Source organism: Pongo abelii, chromosome 9 (assembly GCF_028885655.2).
Source record: "Pongo abelii isolate AG06213 chromosome 9, NHGRI_mPonAbe1-v2.0_pri, whole genome shotgun sequence".
NCBI classification, from domain to species: domain Eukaryota; kingdom Metazoa; phylum Chordata; class Mammalia; order Primates; family Hominidae; genus Pongo; species Pongo abelii.
The window spans coordinates 72,679,363-72,704,879 of record NC_071994.2 but is presented as its reverse complement, the minus strand read 5'-3'; the positions used below and the strand labels follow the sequence as shown (position 1 = coordinate 72,704,879).

The 25,517-nt window shown below is 38.4% G+C and overlaps 2 protein-coding genes across 2 annotated transcripts; one reads left to right on the top strand and one right to left on the bottom strand.

Moving 5' to 3' along the window:
• Positions 1 to 525: 525 nt before the first annotated feature.
• On the top strand, positions 526 to 1,467 carry LOC100458581 (olfactory receptor 51A7-like). The gene has a single exon (XM_002822168.2). It carries the CDS (start codon positions 526 to 528, stop codon positions 1,465 to 1,467), a length of 942 nt encoding a protein of 313 aa, XP_002822214.2.
• Positions 1,468 to 16,575: 15,108 nt separating this feature from the next.
• On the bottom strand, positions 16,576 to 17,547 carry LOC100446257 (olfactory receptor 51S1). The gene has a single exon (XM_002822141.3). The coding sequence runs from the start codon at positions 17,545 to 17,547 to the stop codon at positions 16,576 to 16,578; it is 972 nt and encodes a 323-aa protein (XP_002822187.2).
• Positions 17,548 to 25,517: the final 7,970 nt, after the last annotated feature.

The following is a 25,517-nucleotide window of genomic DNA, read 5'->3' as shown; positions in this document are numbered from 1 at the left end:
GTTTGCCATCCTCTGTCGTAGACCAATTCTGTATATTTTCACAGACATGTACCAAGATTGATAACATAAGATTCAGGCCTCCCTTAAGTGCTGTGACTATAGCATGCATCTGTGGTTTGTGTGAGTACATGACCATTGACCACATGCGTGATAGTAGATTGTAACACATTTCACTTAGTTTAATTGAATCAAAAATCTCAAAAAGCGAGGGTTTCAAAAAAAGTGGACATCAAAGCATCTTCTTTCTAGCTAGAAAATTATTCAGAAATATATCAGGGAATAAAGATAGAAAAATAACACAAAGGTTTTAAATGAATCCTGGGGTGAACCTGTTTAAATATTTTCCATTGTTTTCTTTACATAGGAAAATATATATTATGCTATTTCTTGACACCTAAGATTGAGCTATATTTAATTTAACCAACAACTGAACTTAAATATGTTCAGCAAATACAATTAAAAATTTTTATCTATTGTGAATCTTACTTTAGACCCAGGAGCAGATAAGCTAGTGACCTATCTGTGATGTTTCTGCTCAATATCTCAGAAGTTGAAGTCTCCACATTCCTATTGATTGGGATACCAGGACTTGAGCATGCACACATTTGGATCTCTATCCCCATCTGTCTTATGTACCTCATGGCCATCCTGGGCAACTGCACCATCCTATTTGTTATCAGAACAGAGCATTCCCTGCAAGAGCCCATGTACTATTTCCTCTCCATGCTGGCCCTGTCTGACCTGGGCCTGTCTTTCTCCTCCGTACCCACTATACTGAGAATCTTCTTGTTCAACAACATGGGGATTTCTGCTGATGCATGCATTGCCCAGGAATTCTTCATCCATGGATTCACAGACATGGAGTCTTCAGTCCTCCTAACCATGTCCTTTGATCGCTTTGTAGCCATTCACAACCCCCTAAGATATAGCTCTATTCTCATCAGCTTCAGGGTGTTGCAAATTGGACTGGCATTTGCTATTAAAAGCATTCTGCTAGTGCTACCCCTTCCTTTTACTTTAAAGAGACTCAGATACTGTAATAAATGCCTTTTATCCCACTCCTACTGCCTTCACCAGGATATAATGAAGCTGGCCTGCTCTGACAATAGGGTTAACTTTTACTATGGTTTGTTCGTTGCACTCTGCAGGATGTCAGACAGTGCTTTTATTGCTATTTCCTATGTGTTCATCCTGAAGACTGTGTTGGGTGTCGCATCCCATGGGGAGCGGCTCAAAGCTCTTAACACCTGTGTGTCTCATATCTGTGCTGTACTCATCTTCTATGTGCCCATCATCACCCTGGCTACCATGCTTCGCTTTGCTAAGCATAAATCCCCTTTAGCTATGATTCTGATAGCAGATGCATTCTTGCTGGTACCACCCTTGATGAATCCCATTGTGTATTGTGTAAAAACTTGGCAGATTAGAGTAAAGGTCCTGGAAAAGTTGGCTCTGAAGCCTAAATGATGGGGCAAAGGTGGAAATTCTATTTTTTTCACAATATATTTTCTTAGGAGAAGGACAGTGTTTCATCCAAATAGGAAATGGTTCTATTTACTTCAAAGTTTTTAAATTAGCATTAATTAATTAATTGGTCAATCAACTAATCCCTAAGAAGCATCTAATATACCACAGCTTTTCTACTTTTGATTAAGAAGAGGCTTATATTTCATAAACATGTTACAAATCATTTTGTTGTTATTTGAGTGATTGATAACATCAATTCTCAGACACGAGAAGGAAGAGCAAAACTCTTGCAAATCTTCTAATGAGAAGTTAAGAAAAGCAGCCCTGAACTGTGGCTGGGAGAGCCCTACAAAATTCTGGTACTATTTAACATCTTGATATTTACCTCCTCTTATTTTATTTTCATTGTGATTTACATTAAACTCTTTATAAAGTGTCTGAGTTTATCTAAATATGTTCTTTATTTTGCTATTCAAAGTGTGGTCTGCTGACCGGAAGCAACAGCATTACCTAGAGAGTTGTTAAAATTGCTGCAGAATCTCATGTCCTGCTGCAAGCCTGTTGAGCTGAAATCTGCATTTTAGCAAGATCTCAGGTGACTGATATGTAGGTTAGTGTTGAAGGAACACTTTTCTCGGGTGATGTGAAAGGGAAACATAGAGACTATGTCATTTGGTGAAGCAAATTTTGGTGGCAGTCAATTTGGAGAGGAAGTAATAGAAGGGCCATGGCACTTGACAGTGTTTATAGTAAAGATAAGAGGCTGAAACTTTGGTGCTCAATGGTTGCAGGCTCATATGTATTTCCATCATGATGCATATATCTCTCTCACTAACTATACTGTAAATTTCCACAGGACAAGAGTTACGAATTATTCAACTTTCACTCTCCTGACAACAAAGTACTCTGTTGATGGTATGTGCTTGGTAGATCTATTAATATATCAATTTGAACTAAAAAAATAGTCTAAAGAAAAAGAGGTAGCATTGTGAAGCCAGGCCCCTTAGGTTTTTCTGGGGTGAAAATTCTAGGGTGCATCAGAGCAGTCATCATCTAGGCTCAACACAGCACTCTGTCCTCTGCATGCCTCATAGTAAGAAGTTAACATTGCAGATATATAAGGAGGTTCGTGAGATGTGGATTCTTCCCTTGGATGCTGCCTTCTGAATTGAGGGGAGCCCCATATTACTGTTCATGAGTAATGATAGCACATAATCTGCACCACTGTGGCCAAGCAGACACTCAAATAACTTTAATACCTGAGCCTCCCTAGTCTCACCTCTCACTTTATGGCATTGTGAATGGAGCCAGACCAAAGGGCTCCAATGATCTCCTAATAAGAAAGGGTCAACAAGGAAACTTTAGGAATCACTAGGACTGTGCAATCCTTATTTAGTACATCAGGGTCCAAGATCACTCCTAAAGAATAAGATACAGTGTAACTCTAGGCTGAGAATTTAGGAATTTAGAGGCTAACCCACAGAAGAAGGAGTAAATAAACCCCATCAGGGTTACGTGTCCTGTAAACTCTTTACTGTGATAGCTCAGTCCTGCCAGGGAGGAGATCAAATGAATGGAAAAACTAGGGACTTGGTCAGGAACAGGTCCTCTGGTTTCAGCTCTGCCATTTCCTGGCTGTGTGGTATTGAGAAAATTACTTCCTATGTATTATGATATATTTCATATGTACTTTTAAATTAAGAACATAATTATTTCTCCATACATTCCAGGGATTAAATAAGTTAATGTGTTTAAAAGCTTTAAGATCTCAATATGGTCTTCAGACAGGTTTTGTTTGGACATGGCAGTGTTTGGATGATTTTGTATTTTTTTTTATATATATATATATATAATTATACACACAAAATATATAAAATATACCCATAAATTATCTGAAATATGGAAAGACATGGAAGTAGTAGACCTATATTCCCCCATGGAAACATTCAAACATTCAGGAGGCAACCCCTGAGAAGTCTTAAGCCTCTTGGTTAATAAAGATCCCACTACTCACAGTGAGAATATGTACTTGTTTTATAAATTTATATTATTTCCTTGGCTTCTCTAGACATTTGAACTTATGATCCCTGTTATGAATTCTCAATATCTCCCTCCCCCACTCTCTCTCTCCTCCTCTCTCTTTCTGACACACACACACACACACACCCCCACACACAGAGTAACATTCTGGTTGCTATCCTGGAGAGCTTTGTTTAGCAAGTAGACCAACCCAGAGATCTGGCTTTTGCAAGGCTTTTCTCGATCTGCAGTTTTATCCACCTTCTGTGTATCACTGTTACACTTTGTAAATGTACTTGCTAATACTTTCTCCCCTCTGTGTGCTGTTAAGAAATTTTTTTTCCCCTTAACTTATCAGTCAAGTTAATGTGATTTGCAGAGGGAGAATAGGATCCTAGACTGGCCAGGGGTATTAATAACAACCACTATATGGTTGAAGGTTTTGACAGAATTGGTGTGGACTTGGCCAGTGTACAGGAGAGAGTGGGAAAAAGGAGAGAGCAATTGAGGCTCTGCTGTGAAAGAGAGACAGTTTTCTACTACCCTGATTTAGCAGAGTAATAAACACATGGAGGCAGCCAGAGGAGTTGGGTTTCAGTTCAATACCTACCACTGACTTATACGGGACCATTCAAAGGGGCTTTCCACAGGCCAAAGCTGCAGCTTTCTGTCTATAAAATGAGGTGGAGTCGGGGGAAGATTAAAGAAACTTCCAGCTGTAAAGCTCTTTATTCTGATTAATCATGCATACAAAGTTTAAATATAGTTACTTTTTTTTATTAATTCCAAATCATTTATTGAATATCTCTGTGTTCCTACATTATGGTATAGATGTTTTACTGTAAGATAAGAACTGCTTTATTTATAATAGAAACAAAAGACATACATTTATAAAATACATGTAAATATATTTAACTTAAGCAAATAATTTTATTGGAAAACAGAAAAAACTGTTAATGAAACATTTATACACTCTTGCATGTGAAAACTTATCATTAATGTTTATTTTCTTACATTTAATCTATAAATATAATTTAACACCTCCTAGAAATCCAAAGCTTTCGTTTGTTTTGTGAGATGGGGTTTGCTTTACATCTCACATTAAGTAAATCACACTATAAAGCTATAATAAATAAGTGATATGTCATCATTCCTAAAAAGATCTGCAAAGCAAAATGTATACACCTACACAAACTACTGACGAGCAAGCATTATAATAAATACTGTGGTGGTGAGCACCTGAGATTTTTTGGTTGGTATACAGTAAAAGTGAACTAAGAGTGTTAGTACACTGTGTATACTTATATATACATATAATTTATAATATGATATGCACAGTATTTTATTTCAGTGAGAAAAGGAATGTATTTAACAGGTGATTCTGCCGTTAGTAAATATCCACCTTGATTAATATAAATTTAAACTTCTAACAGAAAAACTTAGAAGTAAAAACTATTGTAACAATTTTAGAAAATAGTATAAGAGATTGTGCATTGAATGCTTGGAATCAAAGACATCCTTTTTTTTTTTTGGAGATGGAGTCTTGCTCTGTCACCCAGGCTGGAGTGCGGTGGTGCAATCTCTGCCCGCTGCAACTTCTGCCTCCCAGGTTCAAGTGATTCTCCTGCCTCAGCCTCCTGAGTAGCTGGGACTACAGGTGTGCACCACCACGCCCGGCTAATTTTTTTTTTTTTTTTTTTGTATTTTTAGTAGAGACAGGGTTTCACCATACTGGCCAGGCTGGTCTCGAACTCCTGACCTGGTGATCCGCCTGCCTCAGCCTCCCAAAGTGCTGGGATTACAGGCGTGAGCCACCGCGCCCGGCCAAAGACCTCTTTTTTAAAGCAATATATGAAACACAAAAAGTATAAAGGAAACTAAATTTAGATTTGTTTAAATAATGCCATCTGTATTTGCTTGAGAGTTGATTGGCAAACAAGATCAAAGACAAATACCAGATTGGGAAGGGCATAAAACAAAAATGTTTTAGAAATATTTATTTATTTATTAGGTTGCTGCAAATGTAATTGCTGTTTTGTCATTACTTTTAATGGCAAAAACTACAATTAAATTTGCACCAACCTAACATTTATTTATTTTTGAGACAAGGTCTTGTTCTGTTGTCCATGCGGGGGTGCAGTTTTGAAACCATGGCTCACTGCAGCCTCAACCTCCTGGGCTCAAGTGAACCTCTCACTTCAGAGTCCCTGGTAGCTGGGACTATAAGCACCTGCCACCATGAATGCCTATTTATTTTTTAAATTTTTTGAAGAGATGGAATATTCTTATGTTGGCCAGGCTGGTCTCAAACTCCTGTACTTAAGCAATTCTCTTGCCTCAGCTTTCCGAAGTGTTGGGATTATAGGTGTGACCCACCCACTTATATTTAAAATATAAACAACCCAATAGAAAAATGGATGAAGATTATTTGAATAGGCTATTCATGGGAGAGGAAACAAAAATAATCAATAATATGTGAAAGACAATCATTTTTACTATTAGAAAAATCCAAAATTAAGTAAAAGTAGATAATTCTAACTTATTTTAAAGTAAAATAATTTTACTTTATGTAATTAAAGTAATAAAGACCACTATAAACTTGAAGGTTCTGACAGAATTGGTGTGGATTTGTCCAGTGTGCATGAGGGAGCAGGAACAAGGAAAGAACAATTGAGGTTCTGCTGTGAAAGAGAGACAGTTTTCTGCTACCCTAACTTAACAGAGTTATAAACACATGGAGGCAGCCATGTAACATTGATTACTATTAATTTTACATAAAGTAAAAGTAATTAAAATGTTATTAATTTAAATTCATAAAAATTTTAAAATATTAGAGCAGTCAATTTTGTTTTATATGCAAGAAAAAGGCATTCTCTGATATAGTATAGAAGTATGAATTGCTGGCCGGGTGCAGTGGCTCACACCTGTAATCCCAGCACTTTGGGAGGCTGAGGCAGGCGGATCATGAGGTCAGGAGATCGAGACCATCCTGGCTAACACGGTGAAACCCTGTCTCTACTAAAAATACAAAAAATTAGCTGGGTGTGGTGGTGGGTGCCTGTAGTCCCAGCCACTCGGGAGACTGAGGCAGGAGAATGGCATGAACCCAGGAGGCAGAGCTTGCAGTGAGCCAAGATCTCGCCACTGCACTCCAGCCTGGGCACAGAGGGAGACTCCGTCTAAAAAAAAAAAAAAGTATGATATGAATTGCTGTAACTTTTTGAGAAGAGAATCTACCGACAAACATATAAACTTTTAACATGTAAATCCGTTAAAGCCAGCAATTGTGACCTGGAGATCAGTCTTTCAGAAGTAATAGCCTAAGTATACATGGGGAATTGTAGAAGAGCGTTTATTAGAGCATTGCTTGGAGTGGCATAAAACTGAAGACAACTCTAATACTCACTCATAGAAAACAGTTGAATAAATTACCTTGATCCATACCATGGAACATTATGATTATGTGGTCATTTGAATGAATTAAATCCATACTAGTGCACTTGGAGGAATGAGGAATTTCTCCTATAAGAAAACAAGATGCAGAAAGGCACATAGAAGGTTATCGAGATTGAGAGGGCAGGGACAGAACAAGATGTAGGAATAGAAGGCTCCACCAATTGTCCCCCCACCACAAGGACACTGATTTAACACCTGTACATAAGAAACACTTTTATAAAAACAAAAAAGTCAGATGAGTCCTTATAATAACTGGCTTTAATTTCATATCTCTGAAAAAGGCACTGAAGAGATTTAAAAAACCTATCTTGAATCGCCGATGTTGCACTGCCCCTGTCATCAGGCAATGGCAATGACAGTGTGGTGCAGAGAATGTCTCTGGGTGCTGGGGGAGGGAGAGCAGACATACTGGTGTCAGAAATGAAATTCTGATGCATTAAACTCAGTGCTGTCCTGTTAGAGCAGGAAAACAACAAATAACAACAACAACAAAACTGGACCAAACTCAGCTGATGCTCACCCATGGAGGGAGCATTTAAAACAGCCATAATCAGAGGGGAATTGCTGATCCCAGCAGTCAAAACTGGAGTTCTTGTAAACCTCACCACCACAGACCAAAGTGATCTGGGTCTTTAAGTAAACTTGAAAGGCAGTCTAGGCCACAAGGACTGCAACTCTGAGACGAGTCCTGTTGCTGAACTGGTCCAGAGACAGTGGACTGGAGAGGGGTGCAACCTACCGAGACACACTGAGGCTGCTAAGGGAGTGCTGGTATCACACCTCCCTTAACCCCAGGCTGCATAGCTCATGGCACCAAAAGAGACCCCTTCCTTCTGCTTGAGGAGAGGAGAGAGAAAAGTAGGAGGAGTTTGTCTTGCATCTTGCAGGCCAGCTCAGCTGCAACAAAATAGAGCGCCAGTCAGAGTCCTGAGGCCTTTGTTCCAGAACCTAGCCACCAGATGGCATTTCTAGACACATCCTGGGCCAGAAGGGAACCTACTGCCTTGAAGGGAAGGACCTAGTCCTGGCAGCACTTATCACCTGCTAACTGAAGAGCCCTTGGACCCTGGACAACAAGCAGCAATACCCAGGTACTATGTCAAGAGCCTTGGGTTAGCCTCTGAGACTTGCTGACTTCAGGTGAGATTCAGCACATTACCGGCTGTGCTGGCTATGGGGAGAGACTCCTTCTGCTTGAGGGAAGAGTAAGGGGACTTTCTCTTGCACCGTAGGTACCAGCACAACCACAGGGGTGTAGAGCAGGTTCTTGGGATCCCCCATTCCAGGATTTGACTCTTGGATGGCATTTCTGGAACTGCCCTGGGCCAGAGGGGAGCCCACTGACCTGAAGGGTGAGTCCCTGGCCAGGTAGTATTCACCACAAGCTGACTTAAGAGCCCTTGGGCCTTACAGGAACATCTGCGGTTTTCTGGCAGTACTACTCATGGCCAGTAGTGGCAGGTGGCTACAGAATGAGGTTCCTTTGCCTTTGAAAAGTGGAGGGAGAGTGGGAAGGTCTGTATCTTGTGATGTGAGTGCCAGCTCAGCTGCAGTGTAATAGAACACCAGGTAGACTTCTAAGGCTTTTGACCCTAGTGCCTAAATCCCCGACAGCATCTCTGGACCCACCTGGGGCTTGGGGGATCTCACTTCCTGAAGGGAAGGATGCAGGCCTGGCTGGCTTTGCCAACTACAGATTGTGGAGCTCCATGGCCTAAAGCAAACAAAGACAGTATCCAGGAAGTGGTTACAGCAGGCCTTGGGTGAGACCCAGTGCTGTGCTGGCTTCAGGTCTGACCCAGCACAGACATACTGGTGGTGGCCACAGGGGTACTTGTGTCACTCCCACCCTTAGATTCATTTGGCTCAGAACACAGAGAGACTCCATTTGTTTGGGATAAAGTAAGGGAAGAGAACAAGAGTCTCTGCCTGGTAATCCAGAGAATATTCCATATTTTGTCTAAGACCATCAAGGCGGTACCTCTGAGTCTAGAAGAAGCACAGCATTACTGGGCTTGGGGTTACCCCTAAAGTAGATACAACTTAGATCACAACACCCAAGTCCCTTGAAATATCTATAAAGCCATCCCAAGAAGAATGGATACAAACAAGCCCAGACAGTGAAGACTACAATAAATAAACAATTCTTGAATGACCAAACAGTGAATAACATTGTACAGGAAAACATGACCTCACCAAATAAACTAAATAAGGCACCAGGGACCAATCCTGGAGAAACAGAGATATGTGACCTTTCAGATAGAATTCAAAATAGCTGTGTTGAGGAAACTCAAAGAAATTCAAGATAACACAGAGAAGGAACTCAGAATTACATCAGAAAAAATTAACAGTGATATTGAAATATTTACAAAGAATCAAGCAGAAATTCTGAGGCTGAAAAATGTGATTGGCATACTGAAGAATGCATTAGAGTCCTTTAATCACAGAATTAATGAAGCAGAACAAAGAATTAGTGAGCCTGAAGACAGGCTATTTGAAAATACACAGCCAGAGGAAACAAAACAAAAAAGAATAAAAAACAACAAAGCATACTTACAGGATCCAGAAAATAGCCTCAAAGGGCAATTCTAAGAGTTAATGGTCTTAAAGAGGAGATAGAGAAAGAGATAAGTAAGAGTCAGAAAGTTTATTTAAAGAGATAGTAACAGAGAACATCCCAAACCTAGAGAAAGTTATCAATATACAAGTACACGAAGGTTAGAGAATACCAAATCAATTTAACCCCCAAAATAACACCTCAAAGCATTTAATAATCAAATTCCTCAAAATCAAATATAATGAAAGGATCCTAAAAGCTGCAAGAGAAAAGAAACAATATATCTGACAGCAGACTTTTCACTTGAAACTTACAGGCCAGGAGAGAGTAACATAACATAATTAAAGTGTTGAAGGAAGAGTTCTTTTACCCAAGAATAATATATCCAATGAAAATGTCTTTAAAAGATGAAGAAGAAATAAAGACTTTCCAAGACAAACAAAAGTTGAGAGATTTCCTCAACACCAGACCTGTTCTATAAGAAATGCTAGGCCGGGCATGGTGGCTCACATCTGTAATCCCAGCATTTTGGGAGGCTGAAGCGGGCAGATCACCTGAGGTCAGGAGTTCAAGACCAGCCTGACCAACATGGAGAAACCCGTCTCTACTGAAAATACAAAAATTAGCCATGTGAGTTGGTGCATGCCTGTAATCCCATCTACTCAGGTGGCTGAGACAGGAGAATCGCTTGAACCTTGGGAGTGGAGGTTGTGGTGAGCCAAGATCACGCCATTGCACTGCAGCCTGGGCAACAAGAGCAAAACTCTGTCTCAGAGGGAGTTATTTAATCTGAAAGAACATGACATTAATGAGCAATAAATAATCACTTTAAGGTAGTAATACAAAACTCATTGGCAATAGTAAGTACATAGAAAAACACAGAATATTATAACACTATAACTGTGGTGTGTAAACTACTCTTATGCCAAGTAGCAGGTCTAAAAATAGTTAAATAAAAAATAATAGCTACATCAACTTTTCAAGACATAGACAGTACAATAAGGTATAAACAGAAAAAAGTATTAAGATGCAGCGGAAACAAAGTTAAGGTGCAGTTTTCATTGGTTTTCTTTTAGCTTGTTTGTGCAAAGAGTGTTAAGTTGTTATTAGGTTAAAATAATGGGTTATAAAATAGTATTTGAAAGCCTCATGGTATATTAGTTCATGCTTACATTGCTATAAAGAATTACCTGAAACTGGGTAGTTTATAAATTAAAGAGGTTTAATTATCTCACAGTTCCACAGACTGTACAGGAGGCAAGTCTGTGGAGGCCTCAAGAAACTTACAATCATGGTGGAAGGTGAAGAGGAAGCAATCACATCTTCACATGGTGACGGGAGAGAGAGAGAGTGAAGAGGGAAGTGCGACACACTTTTAAATTATCAGATAACATGAGAAGTTACTCACTATCATGAGAACAGCATGATTTAATCATCTCCCATCAGGTCCCTCTCTCCACATTGGGAATTACAATTCAACATGAGATTTGGGTGGGGACACAGAGCCAAAACATATCATTCTGCCCCTTGCCCCTCCAAAATCTCAAGGCCTTCTCACATTTCAAAACATAATCCTGCTTTCCCTATAGTCCCCCAAAGTCTTAAATCATTCCAGCATTAACTCAAAAGTCCAAGTCCAAAATCTTATCTGAGACAAGGCAAGTTTCTCACACTGGTGAGCCTGTAAAATGAAAAACAAGTTATTCACTTACAAGAGAAAATGGGGGTACAGGCATTGGGTAAATGCTCCCATTTTAAATGGAAAAAATTGGCCAAAACAAAGGTGCTACAGGTCCCATGCAAGTCCAAAACCCAGCAGGGCAGTCATTAAATCTTAAATCCTCAAAATAATCTCCTCTGACCCCACGTCTCACATCCAGGGCATGCTGATGCAAGGGGTGGCCTCCCAAGGCCTTGAGCACCTGTGCCCCTGTGGCTATTCAGGGTACAGCCCCTGCAGCTGCTTTCACAGGCTGGCTTTGAGTGCTTGAAGCTTTTCCAGGTGTATGGTGCAAGCTATTGGTGGATCTGCCATTCTGGACTATGGATGATGGTGGCTCTCTTCTCACAGATCCACTAGGCAGTGCCCCAGTGGGAACTCTGCGTGGGGGCTCCAACCCTACATTTCCTCACTCCACTGCCCTAGTAGAAGTTCTCCATGAGAGCACCACCCCTGCAGCAGACTTCTGCCAGGACATCCAGGCATTTCCATACATCCTCTGCAATCTAGGTAGAGGCTCCCAAACCTAAACTCTTGCCTTCTGTAAACCCACAGGCCCAATACCACATGGAAGCTGCTATAACTTGAGACCTGCACCCTCTAAAGGAACAGTCCGAGCTGTACCTTGGCTCCTTTCAGCAATGGCTGGAGCTGGTGTGGCTGGGACACAGGGTGCCATGTCTCAAGGATGCATCGATCAGCATGGCCCTGGGCCTGGCTCACAAAACCATTTTTCCCTTCTTGGCCTCCAGGCCTGTAGTGGGAGGGGCTGCAGTGAAGGTCTGAAATACCTGGGAGACATTTTCCCCATTGTGGTGGCTATTAACATTTGGCTCCTCTTTATTGATTCAAATTTATGCAGCTGGCTCTAATTTATCCTCAGAAAAATGGGTTTTTATTGCCTACCACATGGTCAGGCTGCAAATTTCCCAAACTCATATGTTCTGCTTCCCTTTTAAATATAAATTTCAGTTTCAGATATAAGCTCTTTGTTCATGCATATGAGTGTACACTGTTACAAGAAGAAAATAAATAATAAAGATCAGAGCAGAAATAAATAAAGTTGAAAAAAAGAAAACAATACAAATGATCAATAAAACAAAAAGGTTTTTTAAAAAAGTTAAACTTCCCCAAAATTGACAAACCTTTAGCCAGACTAAGAAAAAATGAGAGAAGATCCAAATAAATAAAATTTGAAATGAAAAAGGAGACACTATAACTGATACTGAAGAAATTTAAAGGATAAATAATGGCTATTACGAGCAACTATATGCCAATAAATTAGAAAATCAAGAACTAATGGAGAAGTTCCTAGATGCATACACCCTACCGAGATTGAACCAGGAAGAAATCCAAAATATAAACAGACAAATAACAAGTAACAAGATCAAAGCCACAATGAAAAGCCTTCCCATAAAGAAAAGCCTGGGATACGATGGATTCACTGCTGAATTTCACCAACCAATTAAATAATTAATACCAATCCTACTCAAACTATTCCAAAATATGGAAGAGGAAGGAATACTTCCACACTCATTCTATGAGGTCAGTATTACCATGATACTAAAACCAAAGACTCATCAAAAAAAGAAAACTACAGGCCAGTATCTCTGATAAATGTTGATGCAAAAATCCTCAACAAAATACTAGCAAGCTGAATTCAAAAAAACATTAGAAAGGTAATTCATCATGAGCAAGTGGGATGTATCCCTGGGACACAAGAATGGTTCAACATATGCAAATCAATCAATGGGATACATCATATCAACAGAATGAAGGATAAAAACCATATGATCATTTCAATTAATGCTGGAAAAGCATGTGATAAAATTCATCACCCTTCATAATAAAATCCCTAAAAATGGGTATAGAAGGAACATACCTCAAAATAGCAAAAGCCTTATATGACAGACTCACAACTAGTATCACACTGAATGAGGAAAAACTGAAAGCCTTTACTCTAAGATCTGAAACACTAGAAGGATGTTCACTGTCACCACTATTATTCAACACAGTATTGGAAGTCCTAGCTAGAGTATTAAGAAAAGGAAATAAAGTCATCCAAATTGGAATGGAAAAATTCAAATTATTCTTATTTTCAGAAGATAGGATCTTATATTTGGAAAAACCTAGAGACTCTACCAAAACAAATTATTAGAACTGAGGAACAAATTCAGTAAATTTGCAGGATACAAAATTAGCATACAAAAATAAGTAGCATTTCTATAAGCCAACAGTGATCAAAAATTAAAAAGAGAAAGAAATTAAAAAGTAATCTCATTTACAATAGCCACATGTAAAATTAAATACCTAAAAATTAATTGAACCAAACAAATAAAAGATATCTACAATGAAAACTATAAAACACGGATGAAAGAAGTTGAAGAGGGTACCAAAAAATTGAAAAGTATTCTAAGTTCATGGACTGAAAGAATAAATATTGTTAAAATGTCCATACTGTCCAAAGCACTCTGTAGATTTAATGTAATTCCAATGAAAATATCAATGACATTCTTCACAGAAATAGAAAAAACAATCTTAATTTGTATGGAACCATAAAATATGCAGAATAGCCAGATTATTCTAAGTGAAAACTACTACAGAAAACATTGGGGAAACTACTACAAAAAAACATTGGGGAAATTCTCCAGGACATTGATCTGGGTAAAAATTTCTTGAGCAATATCCCGCAAGCACAGGCAACCGAAGCAAAAATGGACAAATAGGATCACATTAAGTTAAAAAGCTTCTGCACAGCAAATAAAACAATCCACAAAGTGAAGAGACAACCCACAGAATGGAAGAAAATATTTGCAAACTACCCATCTGACAAAGGATTAATAACTAGAATATATAAGGAGCTCTACAACTCCACAGGGAAAAAAAACAATAATCAATAATGGGCAAAAGAGGTAAATAGACATTTCTCAAATGAAGAAAAACAATGACAAACAAGCATCTGTAAAAGTTCTCCACATCCTTGATCATCAGAGAAATGCAAATCAAAGCTATAATGAGATATCATCTCACTCCACTGATATCCAAAAGACAGGCAATGCTGCCAAGGTGGGAATGTAAGTAAGTACAACTACTTTGGAGAATGGTTTAGAGGTTCCTCAATAAACTAAAATTAGAGCTTCCCTATGATCCAGCTATCCCACTGCTGTTATATACCCAAAAGAAAGGAAATCAGTATATTAAAGACATATCTGCACTCCCATGTTTGCTGCAGCATGGTTTGCGATAGCTATGATTAGTTGGAAGCAACCTAAGCATTCATCAACAGACAAATAGATAAGGAAAATGTGCTACATATACACAATGGAGTACTATTCAGCCATAAAATGAATGGGATCCTATCATTTGTGACAGCATGGATGAAATTAAAAGTCATTATATTAAGTGACATATGCCAGGCACAGAAAAACAAACATTGCATGTTCTCACTTATTTGTGGGATCTAAAAATAAAAACAATTGTACTCGTGGACAAAGAGAATAGGATGTTTACCAGAGGCTGGGAAGGGTAGTGGGAACCTGGGGGGAGAGGTGAGCATGGTTAATGGGTATAAAAAATAATAGACAGAATGAATAAGACCTACTATTTGATAGCACAATAGAATGACTATAGTTGATAATAACTTAATCATACTTTTTAAGATATCTAAAGGAATGTAATTGGATTGTTTATAACACAAAAGATAACTGCTTGAGGGGATGGATATCCCATTCTTCATGATGTGATTATTTCACATTGCATGCCTGTATCAAAACATCTCATGTACCCCATAAATATATAAATCCACTGTGTACCCACAAAAATAAAAAAAATATATTTATTAAAGTTAGTCAATTATTGTGCTACAATAATTGTGCTCCTCATAACACACATGTGATTAATCATATTGGCATCAAAAAACAGATTAACCATGTTCACAGAATAAGACTGTAATTACTCTGTTAGTTAACTTTTGCTGTATACCAACTACAAAATCTCAGATGCTTACAACTACAGCATTTGTTATAATTCTCACTGGTCAGTAGGTTGTCAGAGACCCTCTTCATCTAGGCTGCTTTGACTTGCTGGCTTTGCTTCAGTTCTCTGGGAACCAGGGACTGGCTCCAGGCTCTGAATTTGGCTTAGGTTTGCACCATGTATCTCCTTCTGGAAACCAGATTCAAGGGGAAGTACCTACTAGGTTAGCACTACCCTAGTACAAGAAATCAAACCCTGCAGCAAAATCACACTGAAGCTCTTGCTTTTATCACATCCACTAACATCCTATTGACCAAAACAAGTCATGAGGACCACAATGGCCAGAGAAAATCATGTGTCTAAAGTGAGAGTGAATGTAAATATAATCCATCCATTTTGTCCCTCCTGATGTGGATATGAATGTATACTGCTGCTACTAGGAAGTAAAGAATTGAGACCAATAATTCCAAATGCCACTTGTAAGATTCCATTTATATAAAACATTATAAGTGTTCACTAAACAGATAATTATAGTTAAGTTTGGGAGATATAATTTAAGATTATTCTTATTTATTCAGTTTTTTCTGAAATATGCAAAAATTTTAAAAATTAATTTAAATTTTATTTTAAACTGACAATAATTATGCATATTTATAGTGATGTTTTGATGCATACCATGTATAGTGATCAGATCGCAGGGTAATTAGCATATTTATAGTCTCAAACATTTCTCATTTCTATGTGTTGAGAACATTCAATATACATATATATTCAAAAAAAACTAACATTTTGAAAACTAAATGAAGAATTAAAAAAATTATATTCCCTCTTTTTTTCCTGGCCTGATCAAAGTTAAATAACCTATCTCTTGGTGTGAAGAATCTAAATGAGAGACTTACTTGCATTTTCCTCATTTATCTAATTCCTAAGGATTGGTCAGAATTCTTACTTCTTAAGGAGGTACAATACCAATGGAGGATCTTCTGTCTAGTTGAGAAGAATGTTTCTGTCTTATTTTTCGTTTGCTATGTAGATGATTAACTCTTCTAGCTTTATCCAGTATTAAGGTATAGATATAGTGACAGGACTAACAACAATAAAATAACAATAGGCACACACTTGGATAGTTGTGACAAGATCTGGACTCTGGCCCTTCCTATGCCATCGATATGTAATGTACCAGTGGGTGGATCATGTTCATTCTTTGGGGCTTGTAAGCTTGCATCAATATACACAAGCATACTTCCAGGGACAGGAAGCTACATCCACGTATATGCACTTATGTGTACATGAATGATCGTTTCATGCTTGGTGAGCTGAGTTCTCACAGAAACTTTAGTATCAGGAGCCCTGTATCACCAAACATGGAGGGACACCCTCCTCACTGAGCACCACCCACCTTCCTGGGCTGCAACCTGTTGAGTATTCTCTTTCTAATCTCCTTCATCTTGACACTATAGAGAATAGGGTTTATCAATGGAGGAAGCAGGAAATGGACATAGGAGAGAAGAGTATGGGTATGCTGAGTGATTGGCACCTCAAGACGGTTAATCAGTGCCAGGAGGATCATAGGGATATAGAAGAGGAGCACGGCAGAGAGGTGGGCAGCACAGGTTTGACCAGCCTTCCAGCGATCCTCCCTGGACTCCACACCTTGCAACACCTTGCCAATCAGGCCATAGGAGAAGAAAATAAGCAGGGGGTCCAAACCCATGGCTGAAAGAACCACAAATAGGCTGTAGGCTGCACCCCAAGCTCCTGGGCAGGCCAAATGAGCCACATCTGGATGCAAGCAATAAGAATGGGTTAGGACCTGTGGCCGGCAGTAGGGCATGTAGGCCAGCAGAAATGGCAGGGGCACATGGAGACCCAGGCATCGAAAAGCAATGGCCAGGCTGATTTTGCTAATTACACCATTGGTGAGGAGTGCTGGGTAGTGGAGAGGTCGGCAGATGGCCAGTGCCCGATCAATGGACATGGCGAGCAAGACAGAGGACTCCATGACAGAAAAGACATGGACAAAAAACATCTGTAGAAGGCAGACTGAGGCAGGGACAGTGTGAGCACCAGCAAGGGCAAGGCCCAGCAGTGTGGGCATCAGGGCAGTGACCAATCCAATATCAGACACACTAAGCGAGAAGAGGAAGAAGTGCATTGGGCGGTGCAGGGCGGGCTCCAGGGCAATGATCCAGAGGATGGTACCATTTCCCAGTGCAGAGAGAAGGTAGACAGCAATGAGGGGCATTGTCCACCAGGAGGGTGCACCTAATAGGCCTGGCATGCCCACCAGCAAGAAGGTGGGGGCCATTGAAGTGCTGCTATTGGGGGCTATCTGAGTCGGTAATGTTGACATAGTTCAGGATTCCACGTTGAACTCTGGAACCTGAAAAATGATTAGAAAGGTTTACTTAATCGTGTGCCAAATTTGCATAAAACTTTCCAAAATGGCCTGCATCTTCCCTTCCCTGACTCATGCACACACATACACATACACATATACACATTTCCTCCCTATGCATACACCCATCCTAATAGTATATGCAGCATTCATTCCTTGCCTTTGAGGTTTTTCTATAGCTGTCCTCATAGCTCTGTGGTTCTGTTTCTTTTCCTAAATTGTTTTCACATTTTTTTTACCTTGCCTCTCCCTGTAGTGTTATCCTATTTTTTCCCTCCCTTTATGACAAACACTTAAGGAAACAGTCCATTTATCCATATTTTTTTCTCTTCCCAACCCCAGACAGTCTGACTTCTAGACTGCCTTAAGATACTTACATTTTGGTGCACTTTAACTGTTCTTATTAAGTCCCCAGTTACTCCTTTATTTCTAAATTAAGGGGCATTCATTTTTTCAAAGCTTGATTTATTTCTTAACGAGCTTTGGCTACTATGGATCTATTTTTTACTTTTTAAAAAATTCTCCCTTTCAGAATTTAGCCTTTTGGTTCACTTTGCTGTGTCCCTATGATTTATACATTGGTATTTAAAATTTTTATTTTATTGAAATGTAATAATTGTACATATTTAAAGGGGTGCATGTGGTATTTTGTTACATGCATAGAATGTGAAATGATAATGTCAGGATATTTAGGACATCCATCGCCTTGAGTAATTATAATTTTTATATGTTGGAACATTTCAAGTTCTGTCTACTAGCTATTTTGAAATATATAATACATTGTTGTTAACTATAGTCACCCTACTTGGCTACTGAACATTATAACTTATTTCTTCTATCTAAGTGTATGTTTATATTTTTGAGGTATTTTTACTTGGCCCTCTTTATTTTCCTGAGTGGTCTTATCTACTCTCATGACATCAACTCGAGTCTACAAACTGATGAATTACTAATATATATTCCCAGATCCTTCTAGGTTCATCTCACCTTGGATGTCCCATGCAATTTAAATTCAAATAATCCAAAGCAGATCTTAACAGACACATCTTAATGCCTCTTTCAGAGTCATCAGTTAGGAAACAGTGAAGAGGAATTTATGTCAATAGCAAAACCAATAAGACACTCCTTGGTTCCCTAAGTCAGTTGTTGGTGCCACTGTTAATCAATTTCCCAAAATAAAAACCTGAGAATTAGCTTCTCCTCACATGTAATATCCAAATATCATTTATAATTTTAACAAGAAGGACTGGACACAGACCATAATCATATCTTCTTCCCTGCCCAAATGCCCAGAAAGATTGGAACTGAAATTCTGAACAAGAATACCATGAAAATTGGGATCTAAAGAAAAGTAAAATAAAAGTAAAAAAAAAAACTCACTAGGTTTTTTTTTTTTCAGGGTAATGATATAGATACAAATTAACCCTAAATATTTATTACAAAAATTCCAAATACATATGTTATAAAATATTATGTTAAAATTTTAAATAAAATATAACTTTCAAGCTAAAAAAGGAAGATAAATGCAATAAAAACCTTAATCCCACAGACTTTTAAAAAGCAATAAATAGAAATAGACATTCATTTCCAGTGTGATGGAGTGAGGAGGCTAACACATCCTCTCCCCTACAAAGCAGGTATAAAGCTAGCAAGCTGTCAATAAGATCGATTTTGACACTCTGGAAATCCATTAGAGATATAAGCTTGTTTATTGAAATGACTGAACTTCGGAAAATAACAGCCACGGGCCTGGCATTTTGGCAAGGCTGCTTCATTCCGCTGCCTCCAGCTCTATCAACAGTGGTCAGATAAGGAAACCCCACAGCTTTGTTCCTGCACTTGTGAGGCAGCTTCCGTGATTTGGAGCTCTGTCAGTTAGCATGGCAATTTTGGTGGCAAGGAAATAGGGAGGGCCAGCAACTCCACTACCGTGAGGTTCTGGTCCTCTTTGGGGCAATGTGTTCACCAGCAGACTAGATGGGGATTTAACATGGAGTTCTGGCTGAAAAATAAAACCAGATGGTAACTGGAATCTATAGGAAGAAATGAAGAGTACTGACATACTCAATATATGGGTAAATATGAAGGACTCTATACACATTTTAGTTAATTTTCTCTAAATTTCCTTAACAGGCTTGAATTGGATGAAAAAGTAATTATAATACTGTATTGTTGAGTAAATTATATATATTATATATGTGTGTGCCTGTATATGTATGTATATATATTATAATAATAGCACAACAAGGGGGAGAAATTAAAAATTTATTAAAACAAAACTTTTGAATTTTACTGGAATTAAGTTAATATTCTGAAGTAAATTATATAGTAATATGCATATTGTAATTTATAGAACAATTGCTAATAAAACAGTAAAAAAATCAAAAGATGAATTGAAATCATTCACCAAAAACATTTAAACAAATGAACGCAATGAAAAAACAGTGGAACAAAACAAGACACAAGACTAACAGATAACAAATAGCAAAATGACAGGTGAAATTTCAACCATATCAATAATCACAAAGTGAATGGACTAAACATGCGTCATAAAAGGCACATTGTTATGTGGAATAGAAAAGCAAGTTATAACTATATTCTGTATACAAAAGACATACCATAGATTCAAAGGAGTAAATAGTTGAAAGTAAGAAGGTAGAAAATTATATACCCCACAAAAATACATGAGAGATGGAGTGGCTATACTAATATCATATAACAATCATAAATGCATATATAAAGAACACTAGATCCCTAAAATACATGAACTAAAACCGACAAAATTAAAGAGTGAGATAAGCAATTTATCAATAATAGTTGAAGATTTTAATATCCCAAGCTCAATAATTGATAAAACAATTGAAAAAAATACACAAGGAAATAGAAATCTTTTGAAAAACACCATGAATCAGAAATGACATTTATATAATACTCTCCACAATAGCAGACTGCATATTCTTTTCAAGCACATAAAGAATTTCCTGTATGAAGAACTATAGGCTGGGAGGCAAAATAAGCTTTAATAATTTTTAAAATATTCATATCATACAGAGCATATTCATTTCTCAAATCGATAACCTAAGCTTCCTTAAGTATTTACAAAACAAAGAACAATCAATAGCCAAACTAAACAAGTGTTGGTGAGAATGTGGAGAAAAGGGAATTCTTGTACATTGTTGGTAGGAGTATAAATTTGTACACCCATTATGAAGAATAGTATAAAAGTTCTTCGAAAAATTGAAAATAAAACCACCATATTATTCAGCATTCCCACTTCTGGATATGTATTCAATGGAAATAAAACCATGATCTCAAAGAGATATCTTCACTCCCATGTCCATTGAAGAATTATTCATCATAGCCAAGATATGGAAAAAACTTAAGTGTTCATTGATGTACGAAGAGGTTAAAAAGTGTGATAGATATATAATATTCAGCCTTAAAAAAGAAGAACAACCTGTCATTTGCAACAGCATGAATAAATATGGAGGACATTATGCCAAGTGAAATAAGCCAGACACAGTAAGAAAAATGCTACACGACCTCACTTTTGTGTGAACTCTAACAAAGTCAAACTCATAGAAACAGAACAGAAGGGTGATTATCAGGGTTTGAGGGGGTGTGGGGGAAATAGGGAAATGTGAGTCAAAGGATACAAACTTACAGTTATAAGATGTGTAAGTGTTAGAGGCTTAATGTACACCATGATGATTATAGGTAATAATAATATATTGTATCTTAAAATTTGCCAAAGGGCACCTCTTAGGTATCCTCCGAACACACACACACATACAAACATGCACAAACACACATACAATGGTAACTATGTGAGGTAATAAATATGTTAATTGGCTTGATTGTGGTCAACATTTCACAAGTTATACATATATCAAAACATCATATTGTACACCTTGAATACAGACAATTTTAAATTGTCAATTATACTTTAATAAAGCTGAAAATAATGGAATAAAATTAAAAAAACAAAATAAGTTCAGGTGACATAATTAAAGATTTAAAAATTGAAAACCCTTAGCAAGCCTTAAAGAGTAAACAAAAGATGCAAATTACCAAAATCAGGAATGCAATGTGGGATAACACTATTAGACAATTAGTTGAAATTTTTTAAAATCCTAGAAAAATAAAAACTATAAAACTGACTCAAGAAGAAATAGCAATTCTAAACAGACCTATAACAAATAAAGTCAATTACTAATTAAAACTCTTCCTACTAAAAAATACTAAGGTCCAGATGATTTCATGGGTGAACCAGATCACATATTAAAAGAAGAAATAATAACTAATGCTTCTCATAATGCTTTAAAAATAGAGAAGGATTTTATAAAATCCTACTCAATCCAGAAGTAGAGTGTAATCTTGATTCTAAAGCAAAATCATAACAAAAAACATAGCACTGACAAATTTTCCTGAAGTAAATAGACGTATAAATTCTTAATATTAGCAAATTAAATTTGGCTACATAAAAAAAAATTCTGCACTGTGATTTTGTGGAATTTATGCCTAAGTGCAGAGTTGGTTTTGTATTTCAACATCAACTAATGTAATATACATTAGAAAAAAGGACAAAAATTGCATGGTCATCTCAATAGGCACAGAAAATCATGTGTCAAATCATGTACTCACTCATGATAAAAACTCTGAATAAGGAGGGTTCCAAGATGGCCGATTAGGAACAGCTCCAGTCTACAGCTCCCAGCATGAGCAACACAGAAGATGGGTGATTTCTGCATTTCCAACTGAGGCACCAAGTTCATCTCACTGGGGCTTGTTGGACAGTGGGTGCAGGCCACAGAATGTGAGCCAAAGCAGGGCGTGGCATCACCTCACCCGGGAAGTGCAAGGGGTCAGGGAATTCCCTTTCCTAGCCAAGTGAAGCTGTGACAGACGGTACCTGGAAAATCGGGACACTCCCACCCTAATACTGTGCTTTTCCAACAGTCTTAGCAAATGGCACACCAGGACATTATATCCCACACCTGGCTCAGAGGGTCCCACGCCCACAGAGCCCTACTCACTGCTAGCACAGTGGTCCGAGATCAAACTGCAAGGCGGCAGCAAGGCTAGGGGAGGGGCGTCTGACATTACTGAGGCTTGAGTAGGTAAACAGAGCAGCCTGGAAGCTCAAACTGGGTGGAACCCACCTCAGCTCAAGGAGGCCTGCCTGCCTCTGTAGATTCCAACTCTGGGGGCGGGGCATAGCTGAACAAAAGGCAGCAGAAACTTCTGCAGACTTAACTGTCCCTGTTTGACAGCTTTGAAGAGAGTAGTGGTTTTCCCAGCACAGAATTTGAGATCTAAGAATGGACAGACTGCCTCCTCAAGTGGGTCCATGACCCCCGAGTAGCCTAACTGGGAGATATCTCCCAGTAGAGCCCAACTGACACCTCATACAGCTGGGTGCCCGTCTGAGATGAAGCTTCCAGAGAAAGGATCAAGCAGAAACATTTGCTGTTCTGCAGCCTCTGCTGGTGATACCCAGGCAAACAGGGTCTGGAGTGGACCTCCGGCAAACTCCAACAGAACTGCAGCTGAGGGTCCTGATTGTTAGAAGGAAAACTAACAAACATAAAGGACATCCACACCAAAACCCCATCTCTAGGTCACCATCATGAAAGACCAAAGGTAGATAAAACCACAAAGATGGGGAGAAAACAGAGCAGAAAAGCTGAAAATTCCAAAAATCAGAGGGCCTCTTCTCCCCCAAAGGAGCACAGCTCCTCGCCAGCAGCACAACAAAGCTGGACAGAGAAGGACTTTGACGAGTTGACAGAAGTAGGCCTCAGAAGATCAGTAATAACAAACTTCTCCGAGCTAAAGGAGGATGTTTGAACCCATTGCAAAGAAGCTGAAAACCTTGAAAAAAGATTAGATGAATGACTAACTAGAATAAACAGCGTAGAGAAGACCTTAAATGACCTGAAATGAGCTGAAAACCATGGCACGAGAACTACGTGATGCATGCACAAGCTTCAGTAGCCGATTTGATCAAGTGGAAGAAAGGGTATCAGTGATTGAAGATCAAATCAATGAAATGAAGCAAGAAGAGAAGTTTAGAGAAAAAAGAGTAAAAAGAAAAGAACAAAGTCTCCAAGAAATATGGGACTATGTGAAAAGACCAAATCTACGTCTGATTGGTGTACCTGAAAGTGATGGGGAGAATGGAACCAAGTTAGAAAACACTCTTCGGGATATTATCGAGGAGAACTTCCCCAACCTAGCAAGGCAGACCAACATTCAAATTCAGGAAATACAGAGAATGCCACAAAGATACTCCTCGAGAAGAGCAGCTCCAAGACACATAATTGTCAGATTCTCCAAAGTTGAAATGAAGGGAAAAATGTTAAGGTCAGCCAGAGAGAAAGGTCGGGTTACCCACAAAGGGAAGCCCACCACACTAACAGTGGATCTCTTGGCAGAAACTCTACAAGCCAGAAGAGAGTGGGGGCCAATATTCAACATTCTTAAAGAAAATAATTTTCAACCCCAAATTTCATGTCCAGCCAAACTAAGATTCATAAGTGAAAGAGAAATAAAATCCTTTACAGACAAGCAAATGCTGAGAGATTTTGTCACCACCAGGCCTGCCTTACAAGAGTTCATGAAGGAAGCACTAAACATGCAAAGGACAACCAGTAGCAGCCACTGAAAAAACATGCCAAATTGTAAAGACCATCAATGCTAGGAAGAAACTGCATCAACTAACGAGCAAAATATCCAGCTAACATCATAATGACAGGATCAAATTCACACATAACAATATTAACCTTAAATGTAGATGGTCTAAATGCTCCAATTGAAAGACACAGACTGGCAAATTGGATAAAGAGTCAAGACCCATCAGTGTGCTGTATTCAGGAAACCCATCTCACGTGCAGAGACACACAAAGTCTCAAAATAAAGGGATGGAGGAAGATCTACCAAGCAAATGGAAAACCAAAAAAAGCAGGGATTGCAATCCTAGTCTCTGATAAAACAGACTTTAAACCAACAAAGATCAAAAGAGACAAAGAAGGCCATTACATAATGGTAAAGGGATCAATTCAAGAAGAAGAGCTAACTATCCTAAATATATATGCATCCAATACAGGAGCACCCAGATTCATAAAGCAAGTCCTTAGAGACCTACAAAGAGACTTAGACTCCCACACAATAATAATGGGAGACTTTAACACCCCACTGTCAACATTAGACAGATCAATGAGACAGATGGTTAAAAAGGATATCCAGGACTTGAACTCAGCTCTGCACCAAGCAGACCTAATAGACATCTACAGAACTCTCCACCCCAAGTCAACAGAATACACATTCTTCTCATCACCACGTTGCACTTATTCCAAAATTGACCACATACTTGGAAGTAAAGCACTCCTCGGCAAATGTGAAAGAACAGAAACTATAACAAACTGTCTCTCAGACCACAGTTCAATCAAATTAGAGCTCAGGATTAAGAAACTCACTCAAAACTGCACAACTACATGGAAACTGAACAAACTGCTCCTGAATGACTACTGGGTACATAATGAAATGAAGGCAGAAATAAAGATGTTCTTTGAAACCAGTGAGAACAAAGACACAACATACCAGAATCTCTGGGACACACTTAAAGCAGTGTGTAGAGGGAAATTTATAGCACTAAATGCCCACAAGAGAAAGCAGGAAAGATCTAAAATCGACACCCTAACATCACAATCAAAAGAACTAGAGAAGCAAGAGCAAACATATTCAAAAGCTAGCAGAAGGCAAGAAATAACTAAGATCAGAGCAGAACTGAAGGAGATAGAGACACGAAAAACCCTCCAAAAAATCAATGAAACCAGGAGCTGGTTTGTTAAAAAGATTAACAAAATTGATAGACTGCTAGCAAGACTAATAAAGAAGAAAAGAGAGAAGAATCAAATAGACAC